We start from the raw sequence: 20555 nt of genomic DNA on the forward strand, positions 1-20555 counted from the left end.
TCGTCAGATCATAATAAAATTTGCAAGCTACAAAGATCCATTTATGGACTAAATCAAGCTTCTCGAAGTTGGAATATTCGCTTTAACAAGACAATTAAAAAGTTCAATTTTGTTAGATACGAAGAAGAACCTTGTATGTACAAAAAGGTTAGTGGGAGCACAATTATATTTTTGTTGTTGTATGTTGATGATATATTGCTCATAGGGAATGACATACAGGCATTGCAAAGTACCAAGATTTGGCTATTTGAACAGTTCTCCATGAAAGACTTGGGAGAAGCAGCTTATATATTAGGAATAAAGATCTATAGAGATAGATCTAGGAAGCTGCTTGAACTTTCCCAGTCTTTGTACATTGATACCATCTTAAAGAGGTATAATATAGATAATTCCAAAAGAGGCTATCTACCGATAGGCACTAGAATCACTCTCAGTAGGGAGGATTATCCTAAAACACCTGAAGAGAGAGAAAGCATGAGTAGGATCCCATACGCTAGTGCAGTGGGAGCTATCATGTATGCCATGACATGTACACGTCCTGATGTGGCTTATGCACTTGGAGTGACTAGCCGATATTCGGCAAATCCTGGTGAGGAACATTGGAAGGTGGTGAAGACCATTCTTAAGTAATTAAGAAGGACTAAAGACCAATTCCTCATCTATGGGGAATCTGAGTTGAACCTTGAAGGTTAAACTGATACAAGTTTCTCTTCAGATAGAGATGATAGCAAATCTATTTTTGGTTATGTATTCACCTTAAATGGTGACGCAGTGAGTTGGAAAAGTTCCAAACAAGCTACAGTAGTTGATTCAGTGACTGAAGTAGAATATATAGCAGCTAGTGAAGCTGTATGGATGAAAAAGTTCTTAACTAAACTTGGTGTGGTTCCTTTGATAGAAGGTACAATTCCATTGTTGTGTGACAACACTGGAGCCATTGCTCAAGCAAAAGAACCAAAATCACACCAAAAATCCAAACATGTTCTGCCAAGGGATCACTTGATAAGAGAAATCATTGGACGTGGAGACGTCTAGATTCAAAAGCTTGATGGAAAGGAAAATGCTCCATACCCATTCAATAAAGCTCTTGGTGCAAAGGAGTTTGACAAGCGCAAGTGAAAATTGGGAATGAAGTACAAGAGCGATTGGCTCTAGTGCAAGTGGGAGATTGTTAAGGATATAGTAGATATGCCCTAGATCCAATCTCATATTTGATGATTTGAACATATTTTTGTGAACGTTATTTTATATAAAAATATATGGCATTCTTTTATCATAGTTATTATTAATTGTTTGATTAATTTGACAAGGTCCTTGATTAAATTTTGAGACTTGTCATCGTGATAGAGATAATGACAATGAGAGCAAAGTCTCTTACAACTTAATCTAAATTTGTTCTTGATCGTAGGATTATTAATTTGGACATTAGTAATTTGGTTAGATCAATATTTATGTGATCGTCTTTATGGGATAAAGATTAGTTGATCTCATTAACTAAATCACATAGATAGATGATGCATATAGAGATATGATCATTGAACCGACTCATTGGATAATTTTTAATGGTTAGAATTACCATAAACTGTCAATAGGATATTCTCTTGAAGAATGTGATGTAAGAGTTTCCTTTGACCTGAGATCGTCATAGTGATTGACAAGTTATTTATTGTGCTTTGATACTAGACACATATGGCCCTAGGGCGATAGTTGAAAGGATATTGGGTATGATTAAATACTTGTAGAATTAGTGATAGATCAAGATGGAATCTGTCAACTCTTGGTAATGCGTTTAAGCTCCATGTTGTCATGAATTATAAACGACCAAATTATAAGCTCCATGTTGGTCGCCTATTAGGATTTGACAGTTGAACCATATCCTAGGGTGATCCAGAGCTATATTCTTCTACTTGTTCTTGAGAGTAAATTATATACTTCATATTATCCGGTCGTTAAGGAGTGTTGCTAGACGCCACTCTCGATTAGTATATTGATGTGATCAATTTACTACCGGTTTAGTATTGAACCTATGTGGTCGTACACTAACGAGTGTTCTGATCTTTGCTAAAGGATTAATTAACTTATTATTTGATAATTGAATTAAAGAATTTAATTAGTCAAATAAATAAAGTTGTTAGTCCAAATGAAATATTATTATACTCTTTGCTAGCACAAAGATTATAATTAATATTGTGAACGAATTGAAGTTCTTTATTTGGAATAGAAAATTAAATTATATCTCTTGGTTGAAATATATATGTGATATATATAATATAAAATAATATTAATTTATATAAAAGGTATGTATATTATATTAGTTTATCCTCGCCAATTTGGAATTGGAGATGAAAGTCCACAAAGGACTCTGGCATGCACGTGATTCCCATTAGGAATAGGATATATATTTCCATTGGAAAACTCCTATATTGTTCAATTTGGAATTAGAATTGTAATACGTGAAAGTCCAATGTTGAATTGGACGAATAGGCATGAAAGTCCAATTGGACTGGGAATAAAATACCTTCAGTCGCGTTACCCTTGGGAACGTGATTCGATTTCTTCCTTAAAGTTTATTTTTTGAATTAAACTTTTACTCTAAGTAAATCATTACTTCAACCAAATAGGAAAATGGTTTGTAGGTGATGCTATATAAAGGGTGATGGAGAAAATTTGCCGCATAATTTTTTCTTGAGAAGAAAACCCACTTTGTGAAAGTGAGAGTGCAATACAAAGCCAAGAGAGAAAATACAATTACAAGAAAAGTGTTTCTTGTTCTTCTAATTTGAGTTGAGATTTTTGAGAAAAATTTCAACACAATACTCTTCGTTCAATTTATTCGCAGGTTTCGTTGATCAAAGAGTTGATAGCAAGGATCAGTCTCGGTATGGATATGCATAGAGTCTTCGCACTATCGAAGAATTTGAAACGAGACTTTCTTCACCAGGTACGTCTTAGATCCGATCTTTAACATGTAAATAAATTTTAAACACGAAAAAATCTGCCTAGGATTGTCATTGTCTTCCGCTGCGTATTACGAACACCTATACGCAATACTTCATAATAGACTAGCTTACTATACGACGTTTTGGGGTTGTTTTACTGTCTCTGCCGTACCCTAGAGACACACACAATAGAAGAAGTCTGTAGTGATTGTAAATAATCGGATGATGTTGGTGGCACTTGCTGAATCTCCAAAAAACTATGATCTTGATGATGCATGTATCATTTGGTATTTAATTGGAGGAAGACATTGCTAGACATGTAAACAAAATCTTAAATTGAATATTGATAAGATAAAAAGGTTAAATTTAAGGTATGCAAACTAAATTGAAGTCTTTTGGAAGAAACTATGCAAGCTCGCTCAAATCGAACAACATTAGTGCATTGACTGATTTGAAGCGCATATCCTGCCGACCGGCTAAGCTATCCGAATCATTACCATCTTGTCGCCTCTTTATTTGAGGATGCACTGCACACGTTTAGGGAGTGCAACAAAGTAGCCCACGAATTATCCAGGATAGAAGGAGGTGATGAAGTGAAGAAGAAAGTTTTTGTAATAGCTCCTTTTGTAGTATCTAACTTTGTTACTTATGATCTGGACAAGGATCGCTCTTATATTAAGTACTTACCTATGGATGCTTGCAATATGTTAGCAAGCCTAGGAAATCAAAGTGTCCTAAGTGACACTATTTTTGGCAATGTTATAACAAACTTTAGCTTCCTTAATATATGCTTTCCTATTTGCTCAAAAAACAAAAAAAAAATCGAATATTATACTATGTTAAGAATGTCTTTGAATTGGCTTACCCCAACACCTCCCATGTTCTCCATATTGAATTCTACTACATAGGTGTATCTTTTCTTTTTTTTTTCTTTGTTGTTGTTGTTGTACTTAGGTACTTATATTCCGAAAAAGAAGGTAAAAACTAACTTAAACTTGGAATGCACAGATAATACTTAGTATTATCAGTGAGTCATATTTATGAAAACCAAAACAAAAGAAAGAGACCACTTGGGGAATTGTCTTTGATAACGCAAATTCTAATTAGTCGGACCATTAAATTTCAAATACTAAAAGATTAAATTGAAAAAAAAAACATTCTCTTACTTGGGGCATATGTATTTCTTGGTTCTTGTGTAACTCAAATTAAACTTTCAACCATTGTTTGGTACTAAGGTCTTTAATTTATTAAGTAGAACAACTTCACTAGTATCTCTTTTCTACTTTTAAATTAAATATCCATGATTCCAAGCTACGGACACCATCTTATTAATTCAATAAACTTAAACAGATAATATTCCATCTAGAAATCAAACAAGAGATCAATATATACAAAATGCTCGTTAAGCCTCTAAACATCAACACACATCACATAACATGCACGCACTTCATAATATATAGCCATACACCAAATTAGAAACACTATTAACACTAAGACAAAAAAAAAAAAAAAAAAAAAAAAAAACCAGTCTAGTGCACAAAGTATTCTGTGTTCACGTAGGGCCCGAAAAAGATCGCATTCCAAGGGGGTGCGATGCAGGCCATCTTATCCTAATTCAAGCATCAATGGATGATTCCACGACTTGAACCCGTAACCTATAGGTTACACCAAAATAACTTTACTGTTGCTCCAAGGCATCCATTCTATTAAACATTAAGAGAAAGTTGCAGTAATAACAATGGGCACTAGGATGACAAATGAAGCAGAGGCGGCCAACCTAGTCGACACGGAGCCCGACGGCGGAGGAGACAAATTGCCGCCAGGTGTCGCCGGAGATGAACCGGGGGAAGGGCTGCCGGAGGGCGAGTCAGCAGAAGTGACGTTGACCATTAATTTTTGACCCTGGTTACAGTGGATGGTACAAATGAAATAGTAGTCCCCAGTAGTATCGAGTGTGAATCTTGCTGGACCATTGGTTTCATCATCAATAGGATTTGCTGCGTTGCAGCTATCAAAATCATTTTTGTTTACTTTGGTTGCTGTGTGTACACCACTGTTGAAATTGAACTCTGCATATAATTGGCAATTTTACATATTAACATTTTGAAAATCTACTACGTAAAAAGTACTAAAGGTCACAGAGTTTTATATTCTAATTAAAAGTATATATAAAGAATCGTAAATAGAAAAGAAATTGAAGGTGACATACATTTATTTTATCATCTTCATTTTTGTAGGTTTAGACATGATAGTGCCATGATCTAAGCATCCAATATACAGAGTGGCCACATAATCAAGAGAATATTACGTTTATCTTAGGTGTTTAGACATGATAGCGCACTATTGCTCCTATTATAGATTATGTACTTTGTTTTTACTGAAATTTTATTAAATTTATTTTACAGAATTTTCGGATTTCCTTCGTTGGTTCCATGGACATACTATACTTGGAGAAAATTGGATATTAAAAAAATTGTATGATCAACTTTGTCTTTAGGCTGTTCTAAAATTTCCATCTTTTGGACATTCCTCTCCACCCAATAATTATAATAACTTTCTTATACAGCTGCTCATTGAAGAAAGGCCAAATAGCCCATCCAACTTGGCACCATTTTTCATTTTAGGCACTCTATCTCTATCTTGTTCCATTTTGTCCCTCCAACTCTATTTTATATGTTCAATTTTGGCCTTCCAACTCTATTTTTTATGTTCCACTTTAACACAAAAGCTAAAATCAGTGCAAAAAATAGCCCGTTAATGAGGTGTAATAAATATCCAATTAAATGTTGCCACCTGATTTTTGTATCCATGTCAAACGGGTCAATACTAAAATAACTGAACCCGCCCGTATTTTTTGTGGGTTTATTTCATCAAAACGGGCCAGGTATGAAATCGACATATGAAAGCTTTGGAACTTAGAGAATGAAGATGGGGCAACAGTGGATTAAAAAATACGATTGGATTCAGGTATTTTAATATTGACCAATTTGACATGGATAAAAAAACCAGATGGCACCATTTAATTGGATATTTATTACACCTCAGATTCAATGGGCTATATTTTTTGCACTGGTTTCGGCTTTTGTGTTAAAGTTAAACATAAGAAATAGAGTTGGAGGGCCAAAATGGAACAAGGTAAAGATAGAGTGCCAAAATAAAAAATGGTGCCAAGTTGAATAAACTGTATATGCCCATATTAAGATCAATGAGTACTAGCAGTGGCAGATGTATAAATATAAATATATATATATATGTGTGTGTGAGAGAAAAAGAATTAACCTTTTATATATTAAGTAATTTATCAAAAGGGGTTTCGACCCCCTTCTGCCTATCTAGCTACGCCCCTGAGTACTAGCTTCAAGGAAATTAAGTAGGAAGACCCTTAATTAATTACCAATAGTGTCAATTACTTTGTTGTCCATAAGCCTAATAAACACTTTAGAAAAGAAAACAAGAATTTTTGTGTTTTATAAACTGAAGGTATATAAAATTTTAATATGATCATTTTACTTATAAGGTAAGTAATTATAAGTAAACCTCTTTAATAAGCATCAACACCCTGCCTTTTCTTCGACTTAGTATCTAGATCTTTATTTAGAGGGTGGTAGCCTATATCCTTTACCTTCCACTTTACCATTAGATGCTTTTCTAGCTTTTCGGAAGGGGTTTGGATCCTGTTGTCGAAGCTCATAATTCCAGGTAAAGTAAACCTCTTTAATAATCTGATAAAATTGGTAACTTTCATGCTATCACATGTTAAGCTACACTGATAACGAATTTTTATTTATTTATATTGTCAGTGTATATAATTTAAATAAAAATGAAGAAGAAAAGAGCAAAATTACAATAATAATTTTCATGAAAATAAATAAATATGCTTACCTAGAATATCCCCAACAACAAAGGTCTGTTGGTTAGCCCAGTTGGAGAAAGTAAGAGCACCAGCAGGAGGAGTCTGCCAACCAAAACTATCTCCAACTGTATATGTTCTTCCTACTGAAACCTCAAAAACACAAGCAAACATCAAACACACTAATAATAATTTGGCACATGAACCAAATTTTGTAGTCATTTCCATCTCACTTAACTTGTTATATGTTCAATGGATTAGGTCACCCCCTCAGTTTATAACTAATGGTTTAGATTAGTGTTGTGTTTTTGTTGGAAATAAATAGGGAAGAAGCCAAAGATAATGCCTAGCCTATGGGAGTAGTTGAGAGTTTTTGTTTAATAAATTTAAAAGTCGCAACTTAGGGCAGCCTAGTAGTCAATGAAATGGGTGATAACTTTAAGATGTCAGATTCAAATTCCTGCATAGGAAAATAACACTAGGTGGTTTCTTCCCATCAAAGTCTTGATGGATAGTGTTACCTGGTATCTGTTGCTAGCGGGAGATGATAAATATCCATTAAAATTATTCGAGGTGTGCATAAGCTGGTCCGACACCACTTTATAAAATAAAATAAAAAAATCAAAAGTCAGGTTTGAATTGTGGAAGGTAAAATTGTCACATCAATTGAGATAAGCATCTAGAAGTCAATGGTTTTTGATGATTAAAAACATTTCTTGTTTCATGCCGGTCGTATAAATTGTTACCTTAGCTAGTTTATTTTTATTTGTTTGAATTCTTTGGTTAGATAATATATTAATAGCAGATGGTGGACCAATTCTATATTTTAGTTTTTATAGTGAAATATTCAATATCATAAGGTTTTTGATAAATGTTATTTGCATGCTTTTGATTATGCGACTAGCCTACGACACTGTACACTTGATAATTTTATATATTTCGCATGAACTTATAGGAATATATTTTCAGAGTGTTTTGTTACAAGAAAGGCCTCCAGATGTTCATAGTAATAAAAATAATACTATATGTTCGCATGATCTAGAACTTTCTTTTAAGTATGTCATTTCTTCTTTGTGTGCTTTTATTTTTTATTTTTTTTTGGGGGTGGGGGAGGGGGGTGTATGGGTCCAAATTTGGTAACAACGGTAACGGATAAGCAAGACGAAGGACGGGGTCGGCCACAATATAACGACCGAAGGTCGTCCTCATAAAGGTCAACGCCAGAAGGGGACAGCTGAGACAGGACAATAAAGGCAACTTAGGTTCAGAAATGGACATAATGAATATTCATTTGGATATTCTCTATGCTGTATTTTTTAGAGTTTTTGGGGAATGCCCCTTATATATAGGAAGAGACAAAGAACAAGGGGGGATCTGCCTTTTTCGGAACTAGAACACTTTGTAAAAGTTGATAGAAGAACATACGAAAGAGTTATCTTATTCATTTTATTCAAGCACATGTTGTTCAATCTTTGTCCATAAATCTCGATATCCCATATTCATTTTGACCTCTTGTTTTTCCACGTTGTCGTAAGAGAAAGGGATCACTCAATCATACAATCATTGGGTTATAGTTCCTTTCCATTATAACCCTTATCATCTCGTATATTGATTACACATTTATGATATTACATATTTTGTCAATCATATAATTATTGGGTTACTAAACTCACTATTAAATGCTCCTAAACCCTACTCGTTATATAAGAGTTTTGTTTTATTTAGTCTAGAATTTATTAAGTTCAACTGAGATTCGACCTATTAACTTATTATTAATTAGTTTAGCATTTATTTGCTCAAACAATTTGGCGTCGTCTGTGGGAAGGTTTTAGTTGAAACTATAGTTCTTTCTAGATCATAAAAAAATAGCAGCCATCTCTCCCTCGTTTACACAAACTAACAATGGCAGGAAAAGGAGATGCGAGACTGAAAGCGATAGCAGGCGTCACAACCAACATTTTGACCACCATCAACGAAGATGGCAAGGAAGACGACGAGAACGTGACATCAAACGCTACACCCAGACGAAGAATTTCACCTCCCCCTCACGCAAGCGTGACAGCTCCACGCGAAAGGGGAGCCTCCACTTCTACAGTCGAAGAAGCACCACCAGTAGTGAAAAAATTACTAGAAGAGTGGCTGACGAGCACTCTAAACAATATACTCGATAGACCTGTTCAAAGGGAGAACAGAAACGCCGCGCAAGCAGATGTCATAACAACTACTGGCGAGCAGCCCCTTTCTTAAACATGTAACACTCACCCCACTGTTGATGCAGGTAATGATGCGCTCGCAGCTGTTCTAAAGAAAATGGAAGAAATGAAAAACGAAAATAAGGAGCTCCGCGACCAGATAAGGGAACACCAAGAAAGGGTCGATAAGATACGAGGCACCCCAAAGTTACTACCAAGACGAGACGTTGGTCGATTCGTCGAACAACTGTACAGCGAAGAAGCGGCTCCACACGCCATTCCCAAAACCTACAAAATGCCACTGTACCTGAAGATATACGATGGTACTACAAACTCAGAAGATCACATCGTCCACTACGTCACAGTGGTGAAGGCAACAATCTTTTAAAGGAGCAAGTACCATCGGTGTTACTGAAAAAGTTCGGTGAAACCCTAACAGGGGGAGCCTTAACCTGGTATTCACAACTGCTGACGCGGTCGATAGCAACATTCGAGGAAATGGCTGACAAGTTCGTCACTGCCCATGCATGGGATAAAAAAGCGGAAGCCAGGGTAAATGACATATTCGCCATTAGGCAATCGCCTGGCGAGGGACTTAGGGACTTCCTCGCCAGGTTTAACAGGGTAAGAATGGGCCTACCAAATATATCAGAAGGGATGGCGGTAGCGCCCTTCCAGAACAGGTTGAGCAGGAACGGGTCGAGAGCAACTAGAAAAATATTAAGCAGGCTTATAAAATACCCTCCCACCACCTGGGAAGAAATCCACAATGCCTATTGCGCCGAAGTGAGAGACGATGAGGACGCTCTTAACAGTCTGACCCAACGGCTGACATCAGTTCAAGCAGAATCAAGGAAAGATCGTCGTTACGACAGTCGAAGGGATCAATCAGGCCCCCGTCTCAACCAAGAAAGACATCAACCCTATGTCAGGACAGCCGTCCCACCATCTCCTTGACATACGGAAGGGCCGCCCAGGCCGCACACAGGGACTCAGCGAAACAAAAAAGGTATGCCTCCACTCTTATCCGTTCACAATTTTTGTGTTTCCCCTTCATAAATAGTGTACGCACTAGAGAAACTCGGCAAGAAGGTGAAATGGCTGCAAAAGATGAAGTCCGACCCAAATACTCGGAAGTCAAACGTCCTTTGTGAATTTCACCAGGAGCGGGGTCATAAAACCGAGGACTGAATAGGTCTATGGCAAGAGGTAGTGAGAATGTTGAACCAAGGGCACCTGAGGGAACTGATGAGCGATCGTGGACGAGCCAACTTTTCCCGCGGGCGCAAACAACACCTGGGACCCCCAAAGCTACCCTCTCCTGTTCGCACCATCCAAATGATCATCAGTGGAGGCGATTGTCACACATCCTTTTTACCACCCCCGAAAGGGTATAAGGGAGTTTTTTCCAATTTGAGTGACAATCGAAATGGGATTATTTTATTTAGAATTCAGTGTCGCCACTTGGAATAATTTATGGTGTCCCAAGTCACCGGTTTAAACTCCCGAATCGAGGAAATTTGACTCATTTACGGTCTGCGAACACATAAATTCGGGTAAGGAATTCTGTTAACCCGGGAGAAGGTGTTAGGCACTCCCGAGTTCTGTGGTTCTAGCACGGTCGCTTTGATCACACTTGGCTTAAACAAATTGTTTGATTACCAATTTTAGAACCTATGTGCATTTGCCTCTTTTAGTTAAGAAATTATCTTGAAACGGGTCAGGCGTATGTGTACCCATTTGTTTGACTCGTCAAAATCATGTCACGCGAACGTATTCACAATTAATAATGCTTTGTTATTATTAAAAAAGTTTGGCCAAAGCCGCGCAAACGCATACTCCAGTTTTGTTTTTAGAATCGTGATTATGTCACACGAACGTGTACACAATCACAATTGTATTTTGAAACACGCGCCTAAAGGCTTTTCTACGAGTGTTCATTTTTAATAACTAGTGATAATATTTGTGAGGGCCATGGTGGTATAATTAAAATGGCACACCTCACTCCATTTTTAAGAATCATACTTAATTAAGGATACTTGTATTTGCAAATGATTCGAACTTAATAGAGTTATTAGTTGTAAACAGATTGGGCAATGAGTTATTTCAAGTAAATGGGTTAGCATACAAGTCCCTTGAGCCATTAAAATCAGATGACCATGATTACTGAAAAAACGACAGGAGAACTAGGCCTTGGAAGTGAATCCAGAAATGAAGAAAAGGGGGGCTTGAGATACACGAGCCTGGTTTGGGCCAGGCAGCCTCATTTGTGCCGTTTAATAGGCCTGGCCGTTTTTAAGGGATGTCATTCAACATCTTTCTCATTTGGAATACCTTTTTCTGCAATCCCTCCCCTTATTGATATGCCATGACTAATTCAAACACTAATCTAAATTAATCTAAACCAATTTCATCAAAGCAAATAGAAGATGTTCATCAACTAATTTAGATCCAAACTACAGAAAATTTAAGCACTATATACTCAACAAATTGCAAGCCATATGCACTTGAAAATTGAAACTACTACTAGCTATTGTTGAACTCACATATGTAATGATTCTAACTGTATGGAAACTCCAGACATTTAGATTAAATATTACAATGGCAACAATGGCTCTTAAACACATTCAGTTACTTAAATTCAATAGCCAAAATAGCGAAATTATGATATGAAGTTAACCCTGGACTGAACATCACTACTAACCTAAACAAATTTAAATAAAATCAAACAGGAGATGTTCCTCATCTAAACTAAATCCATACTACAACAGCCAAGCACTATATACTCAACGGAAAGAGTTTTTAGTCAAACCAAAACCAACATGACAAGCTAAAGTCCAAATCCAACCTTAAAATGAAATATAACATCAATAGCATAAATGAATATAGGAAACCATACAGTAAAGCTAATTAATACAGAAATATGGATAGACTCTAAAGAACATAAGCTAATACTCATCAAAGCTAATATTTATCCTTAAATCTCCAACTCGATTACATGCTTCAGATTTGCACTTCACATATCATTAGGATCCAAGAAGTACCTGAAGGTAAAAATAAAGCAAAAGAAGGTGAGGATTTCAGTAATAGCAGAAGAATGAGTAGATCGGCAAATCAACACAGCAATATTCAACTCCTTTAAACCATCTTTAAACCCAGATAAATCAGAAATCCCTTGAAACTTTTAAGTTATTACTAACAGTGAAAACCAAAGAGTAATTCCAAACAATTTTCAACCAAAAATGATGCGGAAAATTTAAGTGTTTTTTCAAGGTATGAATGTCTGATTTTTGAGTGAAAGAAAGGTCTATATATAGCCTTTTTTTGGGTGCCATGTGCTGCTGAAAACAAAATGGGAATTATTCCCTCACAAGGCATCTTTTCCAACAGAATTGAGACAGCAGGCAGCCTTTAATTGGATCCAGCACTTGTGCTGGCCAAGATTGGGCCAGCTACCCCAGATTCTAGAAGCTTCCTAAAAGAAAATCTGATCTTCTAATCTCAATTAAACCTCCAAGTTTTCTATTGTTCAAGTAACACCCTAAGAGTTTTCTAATAATTACTAACTAGGCAAACAACACAGAAATATGAATTAAAAACAAAGAAGATCAAACATAACAAAATTCTAATTCAATTGAGTTTCTGACTAAACTTAAATACTCTTAGCATGAACTGAAATTAGAAATGAGGCAAAACAAAGATTATTAAAACCTAGTTACTAACACAAATCCAGAATTAATCAATCATGAGCCATTTTCTAAGCATTAAGCCCATTGAACAAACCAACATTACTAATCAGGGAATCATAATAACAGAAAGAAACTAGCATATCGATTTTAAACCAAACTAGCTAGACACAAGCTAAACCAATATTTGTCAAACCCTAGCCGAAAGACTGACCATCTAATGACTCTGATGAAAAATGCATAAATTAACCTTAAACTATTGACTAACATCAATAATTAATCACATAAAGAAGAAAAATGAAAACCTAACAGCCTAAAATTATGATTAACTACACCTTTTCATTTTTCGGTCAAAAAGAAACAGAAAAAGTAGAGAAAATCAAAGTGACGTAAAAGAGAAGAAGCTAAAGAAGGAAAGGAGGTTGAGGAAATAGAAAGAAGAAAGAAGAACAGGTACCTACTGCATGAACGAACAGTGCTTGATGAAGATTCACCGGTCTTTTGATTGTGCATGAAATCCTTGAGCCTTGAAAAGAGCCAAAATTGATGCTAATCGATTGTTCTTAATAAGAACAATTGATTGACATAAATTCCGACTCGGAATCAACCTTAAATCCGTTTGAAACACAAAAAGGGGAACGGATTAGGGTTTTCAATTTCTTCTTGTAATCAGATTTGAAATTAAGATAAATGGGTGGGGTTTTTTGGGATGTGAAGAGTGTGGGGTATGATTTTGGGGTGATTAGGGTTTTGGGTATTGATTTTAGATCTAATATTGGAGGGATTTGAGAGGGATTCGAGGGAGTTGATTCTGGGATTTGGAAAGAGGAGGAGATGAAGAGTGTTTGGTGTGATTTTGAAGTGATTTAGAGACCAGCCGCCACTGTGAAATGATTTCTAGCAGGTGGCGGCTAGGGTTTAGGACGTGTAGAATTTGGGAGCGTTTGAGGGCGGCTAGGTTTAGGTTAGAGACGATGAAGAGGAATGTGGGGGGTATGGGGGTACTTAGACAGTTTTATAGTTGGGGGTTAATGAGTTCCAGTCCGTTAGATCATCATGAATGGACGACTGATATTGAATGCATTCAAACGGTGTCGTTTGGGGTATGAGGGGTTGGACCGGGTAGGCTGGTTATTTTGGGCTTGGGTTTTGACTACATTAGGTCAGCCTAATTTCAATTAAAAAGGACCTCTTTTCAATTACCTCTTTTTATTCCTTTCTTTCTTTTCTTTTTTTTCTTTATTTTTAAAAATCCTAAATTAATCTAAGTTGTAAAATCAAACTAATTATCAAATTATAAAATTTATAAAACTTAACTGATCATAAATTAAATGACAAAAACTACTGATCTAGAATTAAAAGATAAAAAATGTAAAAGTAAGCCAATTTTTGTGATTTTCAATTTTAATAAAGCAACTAATTTACTAATTAACCTTAAAAATGTAAAAATGAAACCTAAATGCAATGCATTGTATTCTTTGTATTTTCATGATTTTAACAAGAATAAACATGCACAGAAATGCAAACAATTAGCACAAATTCCCATAAAATCCTATAAAATTGTAAAAATGGAAAAAATTGTTTTTCTTGTATTTTATGGGAGTGACTCCTATAGGGAAAAAATCACGTTCTCACAACTACCCCTCTTTGCTCGAAAACACGAAGAGTTTTCGTGCAAAATAAAGTGAGCGGATACGGGCGATTTTTTCCCGTTTGAATACTCTGTGGGAAGCATTTTTGAAAGATTTGACTGCACCTTGCTTCTGAGGTTGCCTACATATCCTTGGCTATGAAGGAATCAGGTCAGTATAGTTCGGGAAGTTTCGGTAGTTGAGTCTACCGGGAAGCTGTGATTTCACTGTTGCTGCTACTACTACTGCTTGCCGAACTCCTTATTACATCGGGGCAAAATAAAAAGAAGCTAGGCTAAACTATGATCTACGAATTACGAGGATCCTATCTACACATCTTCCAACTTGATCTTGCTGCTTCTACAGTTTTGTTGTGCGTCCTGAACTGTTGACTTGTACTCTCGAGGCGAGCTTCTTTTGTTGCCGACTTGAATTGCATTCTGAAGTGAATTCCCTTGTTTTCAGGTGGGCGCCTGATTGCCAACGCTTGAACTTTATTCCTTCGAAATTTGGATTGCCTTCCCTTGTTCTCTAGGTGGGCGCCTGATTGGTGAAAACTCGAACTGCTTTCCCTGAAACTTGAGCTGCTTTCTCTTGTTCTCCAGGTGGGTGTCTGATTGCTGAACTTGACCTATTTTTCCTTGATACTTAAGGTTGTTTTCCCTTGTTCTCCAGGTGGGCGCCTGATTGCCAACACTTGCACTGTTTTCCTTGAAACTTGAACAGCTTTCCCTTGTTCTCAAGGTGGGTGCCTGATTGCTAAACTCGGCCTGTTTTCCTTGAAACTTGAGCTGCTTTCTCTTGTTCTCCAGGTGGGCGCCTGATTTCCAAAACTTGCACTGTTTTTCCTTAAAACTTGAACTGTTTTTCCTTGTTCTCCAGGTGGGCACCTGATTGCCAACGCTTGAATTGTCTTCCTTCCAAATTTGGATTGTATTCCCTTGTTCTCCATGTGGGCGCCTGATTGCCAACACTTGCACTGCTTTTTCCTTGAAACTTGAAATGTTTTCCCTTGTTCTCCAGGTGGGCGCCTGATTACTGAACTTGACCTGTTTTTCCTTGAAACTTAAGTTGTTTCCCTTGTTCTCCTGGTGGGCGCCTGATTTCCAACGCTTGAACTGTCTTCCTTCGAAATTTGGATTGTCTTCCCTTGTTCTCCAGGTGGGCGCCTGATTGCCAACACTTGTACTGCTTTTTCCTTGAAACTTGAATTATTTTCCCTTGTTCTCCAGGTGGGCGCCTGATTGCTGAACTTGACCTGTTTTTCCTTGAAACTTAAGCTATTTCCCTTGTTCTCCTGGTGGGCGCTTGATTGTCAATGCTTGAACTGTCTTCCTTCGAAATTTGGATTGCCTTCCCTTGTTCTCCGGGTGGGCGGTTGATTGTCAACACTTGCACTGCTTTTTCCTTGAAACATGAACTGTTTTCCCTTGTTCTCCAGGTGGGCGCCTAATTGCTGAACTTGACCTGTTTTTCCTTGAAACTTAAGCTGTTTTCCCTTGTTCTCCAGGTGGACGCCTGATTGCTGAACTTGAACCGCTTTCCTTTGAAACTTGAACTGTCTTCCCTTGTTCTCCATGTGGACGCCTGATTGCTGAACTTGAACCGCTTTCCTTTGAAATTGCTTTCCTTTGAAACTTGAATTGTCTTCCCTTGTTCTCCAGGTGGGCACCTGATTGCTAAACTTGAACTGTTTTTCCCTAAAACTTGAATTGTTTTCCCTTTTTCTCTAGTGGACGCATGATTGCTAAACTCGAACTGCTTTCCTTTGAAATTGCTTTCCTTTGAAATATGAAATGTCTTCCCTTGTTCTCCAGGTGTGCGCCTGATTGCTAAACTTGAACTGATTTTCCCTGAAACTTGAACTGTTTTCCCTTGTTCTCCAGGTGGGCGCCTGATTTCCAACTTGAACCGTCTTCCCTCGAAACTTGAGCTATTTTCCCTTGTTCTCCAGGTGGGCGCCTGATTGCTGACTCGAACTGCTTTTTCCTGAAACTTGAACCGCTTTCCCTTGTTCTCCAGGTGGGGCGCCTGACTGCTGAAGCTTGGACTGTCTTCCTTTCCCTTAGAACTTGAAATTGTTTTCCCTTATTTTCCAGGTGGGCGCCTGACTGCTGAAGCTTGGACTGCCTTCCTTTTCCTTGGAACTTGAAACCGTTTTCCCTTGTTCTCTAGGTGGGCGCCTGATTATAATACAACAGACACTACAAAAGGAATATATCTGCCCCAATTTGATATAGGGAACATCTGTGAGTGTTAACCGATTCTTGTTATCAAAATAACTTATAAGCTAAATTCCCTTATCCTGAAAATTTCAAACCAAGTCTCTCTTCAAAAGTGAAAACTTGAATGCTAAATTATACTTCCCAAAAGTAGAACTCTCGTCAGACCTTGTTATTTGCGAGGGTCTTACTAAATCCTGTTATCCAGGAGGGTACTAGAAACTTACTGTCGAGCCTGTCTGGAACCTGCTTTCCTCGCGAATGGTTTCTCAGGAACAAACAAAATTTCCTGCCCTTGTTTCAACCAAAGAAAAATCTTCTTAGTTTGAAAATATGGTGGTTAGTTCACGACATTCTTGTTGAGGGTGGCCTTTCCACTGCCATGCTTTGTTCTGCTCAGTTGAATCTGACTAGTAAAGAATTGTTTCACCTTCTGATTGAACCTTAACCCCGAAACCCTGAATGACCCGAGTGCCCTATAATCAACCCTGCTATTTTAACATGTCTGTCTTTCCCATCTGAACCTCTGTATTTCTCCCCATAATTCATAAAACCACTTGATCACTTAAACCTCGGCTAACACCTTATTTCCCATTTTGCATCATGTTATTTTTGGCATGTTGTGGTCGCACTTTATTTTTGTGCAATTTGGAAGTTGGTAATAAGCTTTGCAATCCTTTCTTTTGCTTAGCAAGGCTAACATCAAAAAAACCTTAGAGGAATAGACCCACAAGGAAATGAAATGCAATAACTTCCAGAGTTATGATTAGAGAAGAAAATCAAAACAGAAAGACTGTTTGAGGAAGAAAAGGAAAAGGGACTTATCTGAGTAAGGCTGCAGGCATCAATGATCATGACATGCACTTCAGATTAATCAGCCTAGTCCATTCAGTCAATCTTCTTTCAGTCTTCACACTCTATGCCTGGGGTTCCCATAATCCGATTCCTTTGCAAAGTCAACAACCTTATTCGGCTTGCGGTGCCCTGAAGGGTTTTTACCAGCAAACCTCTCTCATTTATTTATCTCTCAACTCATCGTCGTCTTACGGTGTCAATGAGGGTTTTCACCAATAAGACTCTCTCATTTTAATGTCTATCCGCTCTCAGTAGCCTTATGGTGCCCGTGAGGATTTTCACCAATAATACTCTCTCATTTTTTTATTTTTCCTGCTTAGAACGGAGTGTTGCCCCTAATATGAATCACACCTCTACTTGCTTGAATTGGCATCTCTCGAAGATTGATTAGAAGGTCTTTCTTTGGACCGTGATATGGGCTTTTGGATAGGGTTAGAAATAAAGGATATCACAAAGGTTCAAAACAACTTGAATGGGTTAAAAATTACAACTTTCGAAATCAGATCTTTTGCTGAACCAAAACTTCTGCCCCAGTTTCTTTGCCTGGGGGCTTTTGAATTTTTATTTGGATGGGATCGAACCGTGAGGCTGCCCACGTATCTTTAAAAGGAATCAGGTCGAACGTAGTTCATGTCATAGGAATCGTTTTGTTGTTGTTACTTTTCCTTTTTTTTTCTTTTCCTTTCTCTCTTTTTCTTCTTTTTTCTTTCTTTTTTTTCTCTTTTTTTTTTCTCTTTTTTCACTCTTTTCCATTTTTTCTTTCTCTTTTTCTCTCTCTTTTCCTCTTTTCCTTCTTTATTTACCTTGTGTGTTTGTGTTTCTGAATTTGCTACTGATTCCAAAAGAGGGGTATGAAAGAAATTAAATAAGGCTCAAAGGGGTAACAAAGGATAAAGTGTTTAGATAGCATATATGTCTTCGTCATTCCAATCTTCAAAACATACCAACTTCAAACAACAATTAGACAAACCAAAGAAATTATACATAATATCTTTTGAGATTAGAATTGATAGTCATATCTACACATTTGCCTTCTAATCTGTTAAATATAAGGCATCATTGGACAACACTCTTGTTATAATAAACGGCCCCTGCCAATTTGGGGCGAACTTGCCTTTCGCTTCAGCTTGATGAGTAAGGATGTGTTTCAATACTTGCTGACCCACTTCAAATTTCTGCGGATGCACTTTCTTGTTGTATGCTCTTGCCATTTTCTTTTGATACAACTGGCCATGACACACTGCTGCCAGTCTTTTCTCATCAATTAGACTTAATTGCTCCAGACGGGTTTTGACCCACTCATCATCATCAATTTTGGCTTCAACAATAATCCGAAGGGATGGAATTTCAACTTCTGCGGGTATCACTGCTTCAGTACCATATACTAACAAATAAGGAGTTGCACCTACTGAAGTGCGAACAGTAGTGCAATAACCCAACAAAGCAAAGGGCAACTTCTCATGTCATTGCTTGGAAACTTGCACCATTTTTCGAAGTATCTTCTTTATGTTCTTGTTGACTACCTCAACTGCTCCATTCGTCTTGGGACGGTATGGGGTGGAATTTCGATGCGTAATCTTAAATTGTTGACATACTTCTTTCATCAGATGACTGTTAAGATTAGAACCATTATCCGTGATGATCACCTTTGGGATTCCGAACCGACAAATGATATTTGAATGAACAAAATCGACCACTGCCTTCTTGGTCACAGATTTGAAGTTTCAGCTTCAACCCACTTGGTGAAATAATCGATGGCTACCAGAATGAACCTGTGCCCATTGGATGTTGCTGGCTCAATTGGTCCGATGACATCCATACCCCAAGCAACAAAGGGCGATGGTGCGTACATTGTGTGCAATTCAGATGGAGGAAAATGGATCAAATCACCGTGCACCTGGCATTGGTGACACTTGCGCACAAAGCTGACGCAATATCGCTCCATGGTGAGCTAATAATAACCTGCTCAAAGAATTTTCCTTGCCAGAACATACCCACTCATATGCGGCCCGCAGACTCTGGAATGCACTTCGGTCATGATAGTCGTGGCCTGTCTAGCATCTATGCATCTCAAAAATCCAAGATCTGGAGTTCTTTTGTACAAAACTCCTCCACTGAAGAAAAATCCACTTGCCAAACGTCGAATTATTCTCTTTTGATCTCCCGTGGCTTGTACCGGATATACCCACGACTTGATGTACTCCCTGATATCATGGAACCAAGGTTCACCGTCAAGTTCTTCTTCCACTATGTTACAGTAAGCATGTTGATCGCGAACCTGAATATGTAAAAGGTCAGTATAAGCTTTATCTGGATGATGCAATATCGACGCCAGAGTAGCCAAGACTTTAACAACCTCATTGTGGATCCTAGGGATATGCCTGAACTCTATTGATCTGAACTATTGACAGAGATCCTGCAGACATTATCGATACGGTATGAGTTTCAAATCTCGAGTCTCCTATTCTCCCTGAATCTAGTGCACTAACAGATTTGAATCTCCCAAAACCAGCACTTCTTGGACCCCTATGTCCACAGCTAACCTTAAACCCAAAATGCACGCTTCGTACTCAGCCATGTTGTTGGTACAATAGAAACGAAACTGAGCTATGACAGGGTAGAGGTTCCCTGTTTCATAAATGAGCACAGCTCCTATTCCAACACCTTTCATGTGAGCAGCCCCATCAAAGAAAAGTTTCCAACCGGGCTTTTCGCCCTTCTCGACCTCGTCAATATGCATTACCTCTTCATCAGGAAAGTAAGTCTTCAAAGGTTCATATTCTTCATCCACCAGGTTCTCGGCCAAGTGATCGGCCAAAGCTTGGGCTTTCATTGCTGTCCGAGTCACATATACGATGTCAAACTCTGTGAGCAAAATCTACCATTTTGCGAGCCTTCTTATCGGAATGGGCTTCTAAAAGATATACTTTAAAGGATCCAGGCGAGAAATGAGGTAAGTAGTGTAGGATGACAAATAATGCTTCAACTTCTATGCTACCCAAGTCAGGGCGCAACATGTCCTTTCAAGGGGAGTATACTTAACCTCATAAGATGTGAACTTCTTGCTGAGATAATAGATGGCTTGCTCTTTCCTACCAGTGATGTCATGCTGACCCAACACACAGCCAAATGAATTATCCAAGACTGTCAAATAAAGAATTAAAGGTCTCTCGGGTTTCG

The 20555-nt window shown here is 37.7% G+C and overlaps 1 protein-coding gene across 1 annotated transcript; it reads right to left on the reverse strand.

Moving 5' to 3' along the window:
* Positions 1-4366: 4366 nt before the first annotated feature.
* Positions 4367-7094, reverse strand: LOC104241362 (umecyanin-like). Its single transcript, XM_009796302.2, has 2 exons — positions 6822-7094; positions 4367-5008 (listed from the first exon to the last, which is right to left on the reverse strand). Exons 1-2 carry the CDS (start codon positions 7015-7017, stop codon positions 4653-4655), a joined length of 552 nt encoding a protein of 183 aa, XP_009794604.1. The 5' UTR covers positions 7018-7094; the 3' UTR covers positions 4367-4652.
* Positions 7095-20555: the final 13461 nt, after the last annotated feature.

The sequence above is a fragment of the Nicotiana sylvestris genome, chromosome 11, assembly GCF_000393655.2.
Source record: "Nicotiana sylvestris chromosome 11, ASM39365v2, whole genome shotgun sequence".
NCBI lineage: Eukaryota > Viridiplantae > Streptophyta > Magnoliopsida > Solanales > Solanaceae > Nicotiana > Nicotiana sylvestris.

Bases quoted from the DNA above. Each gene is read 5' to 3' on its own strand.
- LOC104241362 (XM_009796302.2), bottom strand. From the start codon at position 7,017: ATGGAAATGACTACAAAATTTGGTTCATGTGCCAAATTATTATTAGTG. The intron at 5,009-6,821 runs GTAAGCATATTT...AATTATATGCAG, and splicing joins TGTTGTTGGGGATATTCTAG to AGTTCAATTTCAACAGTGGT.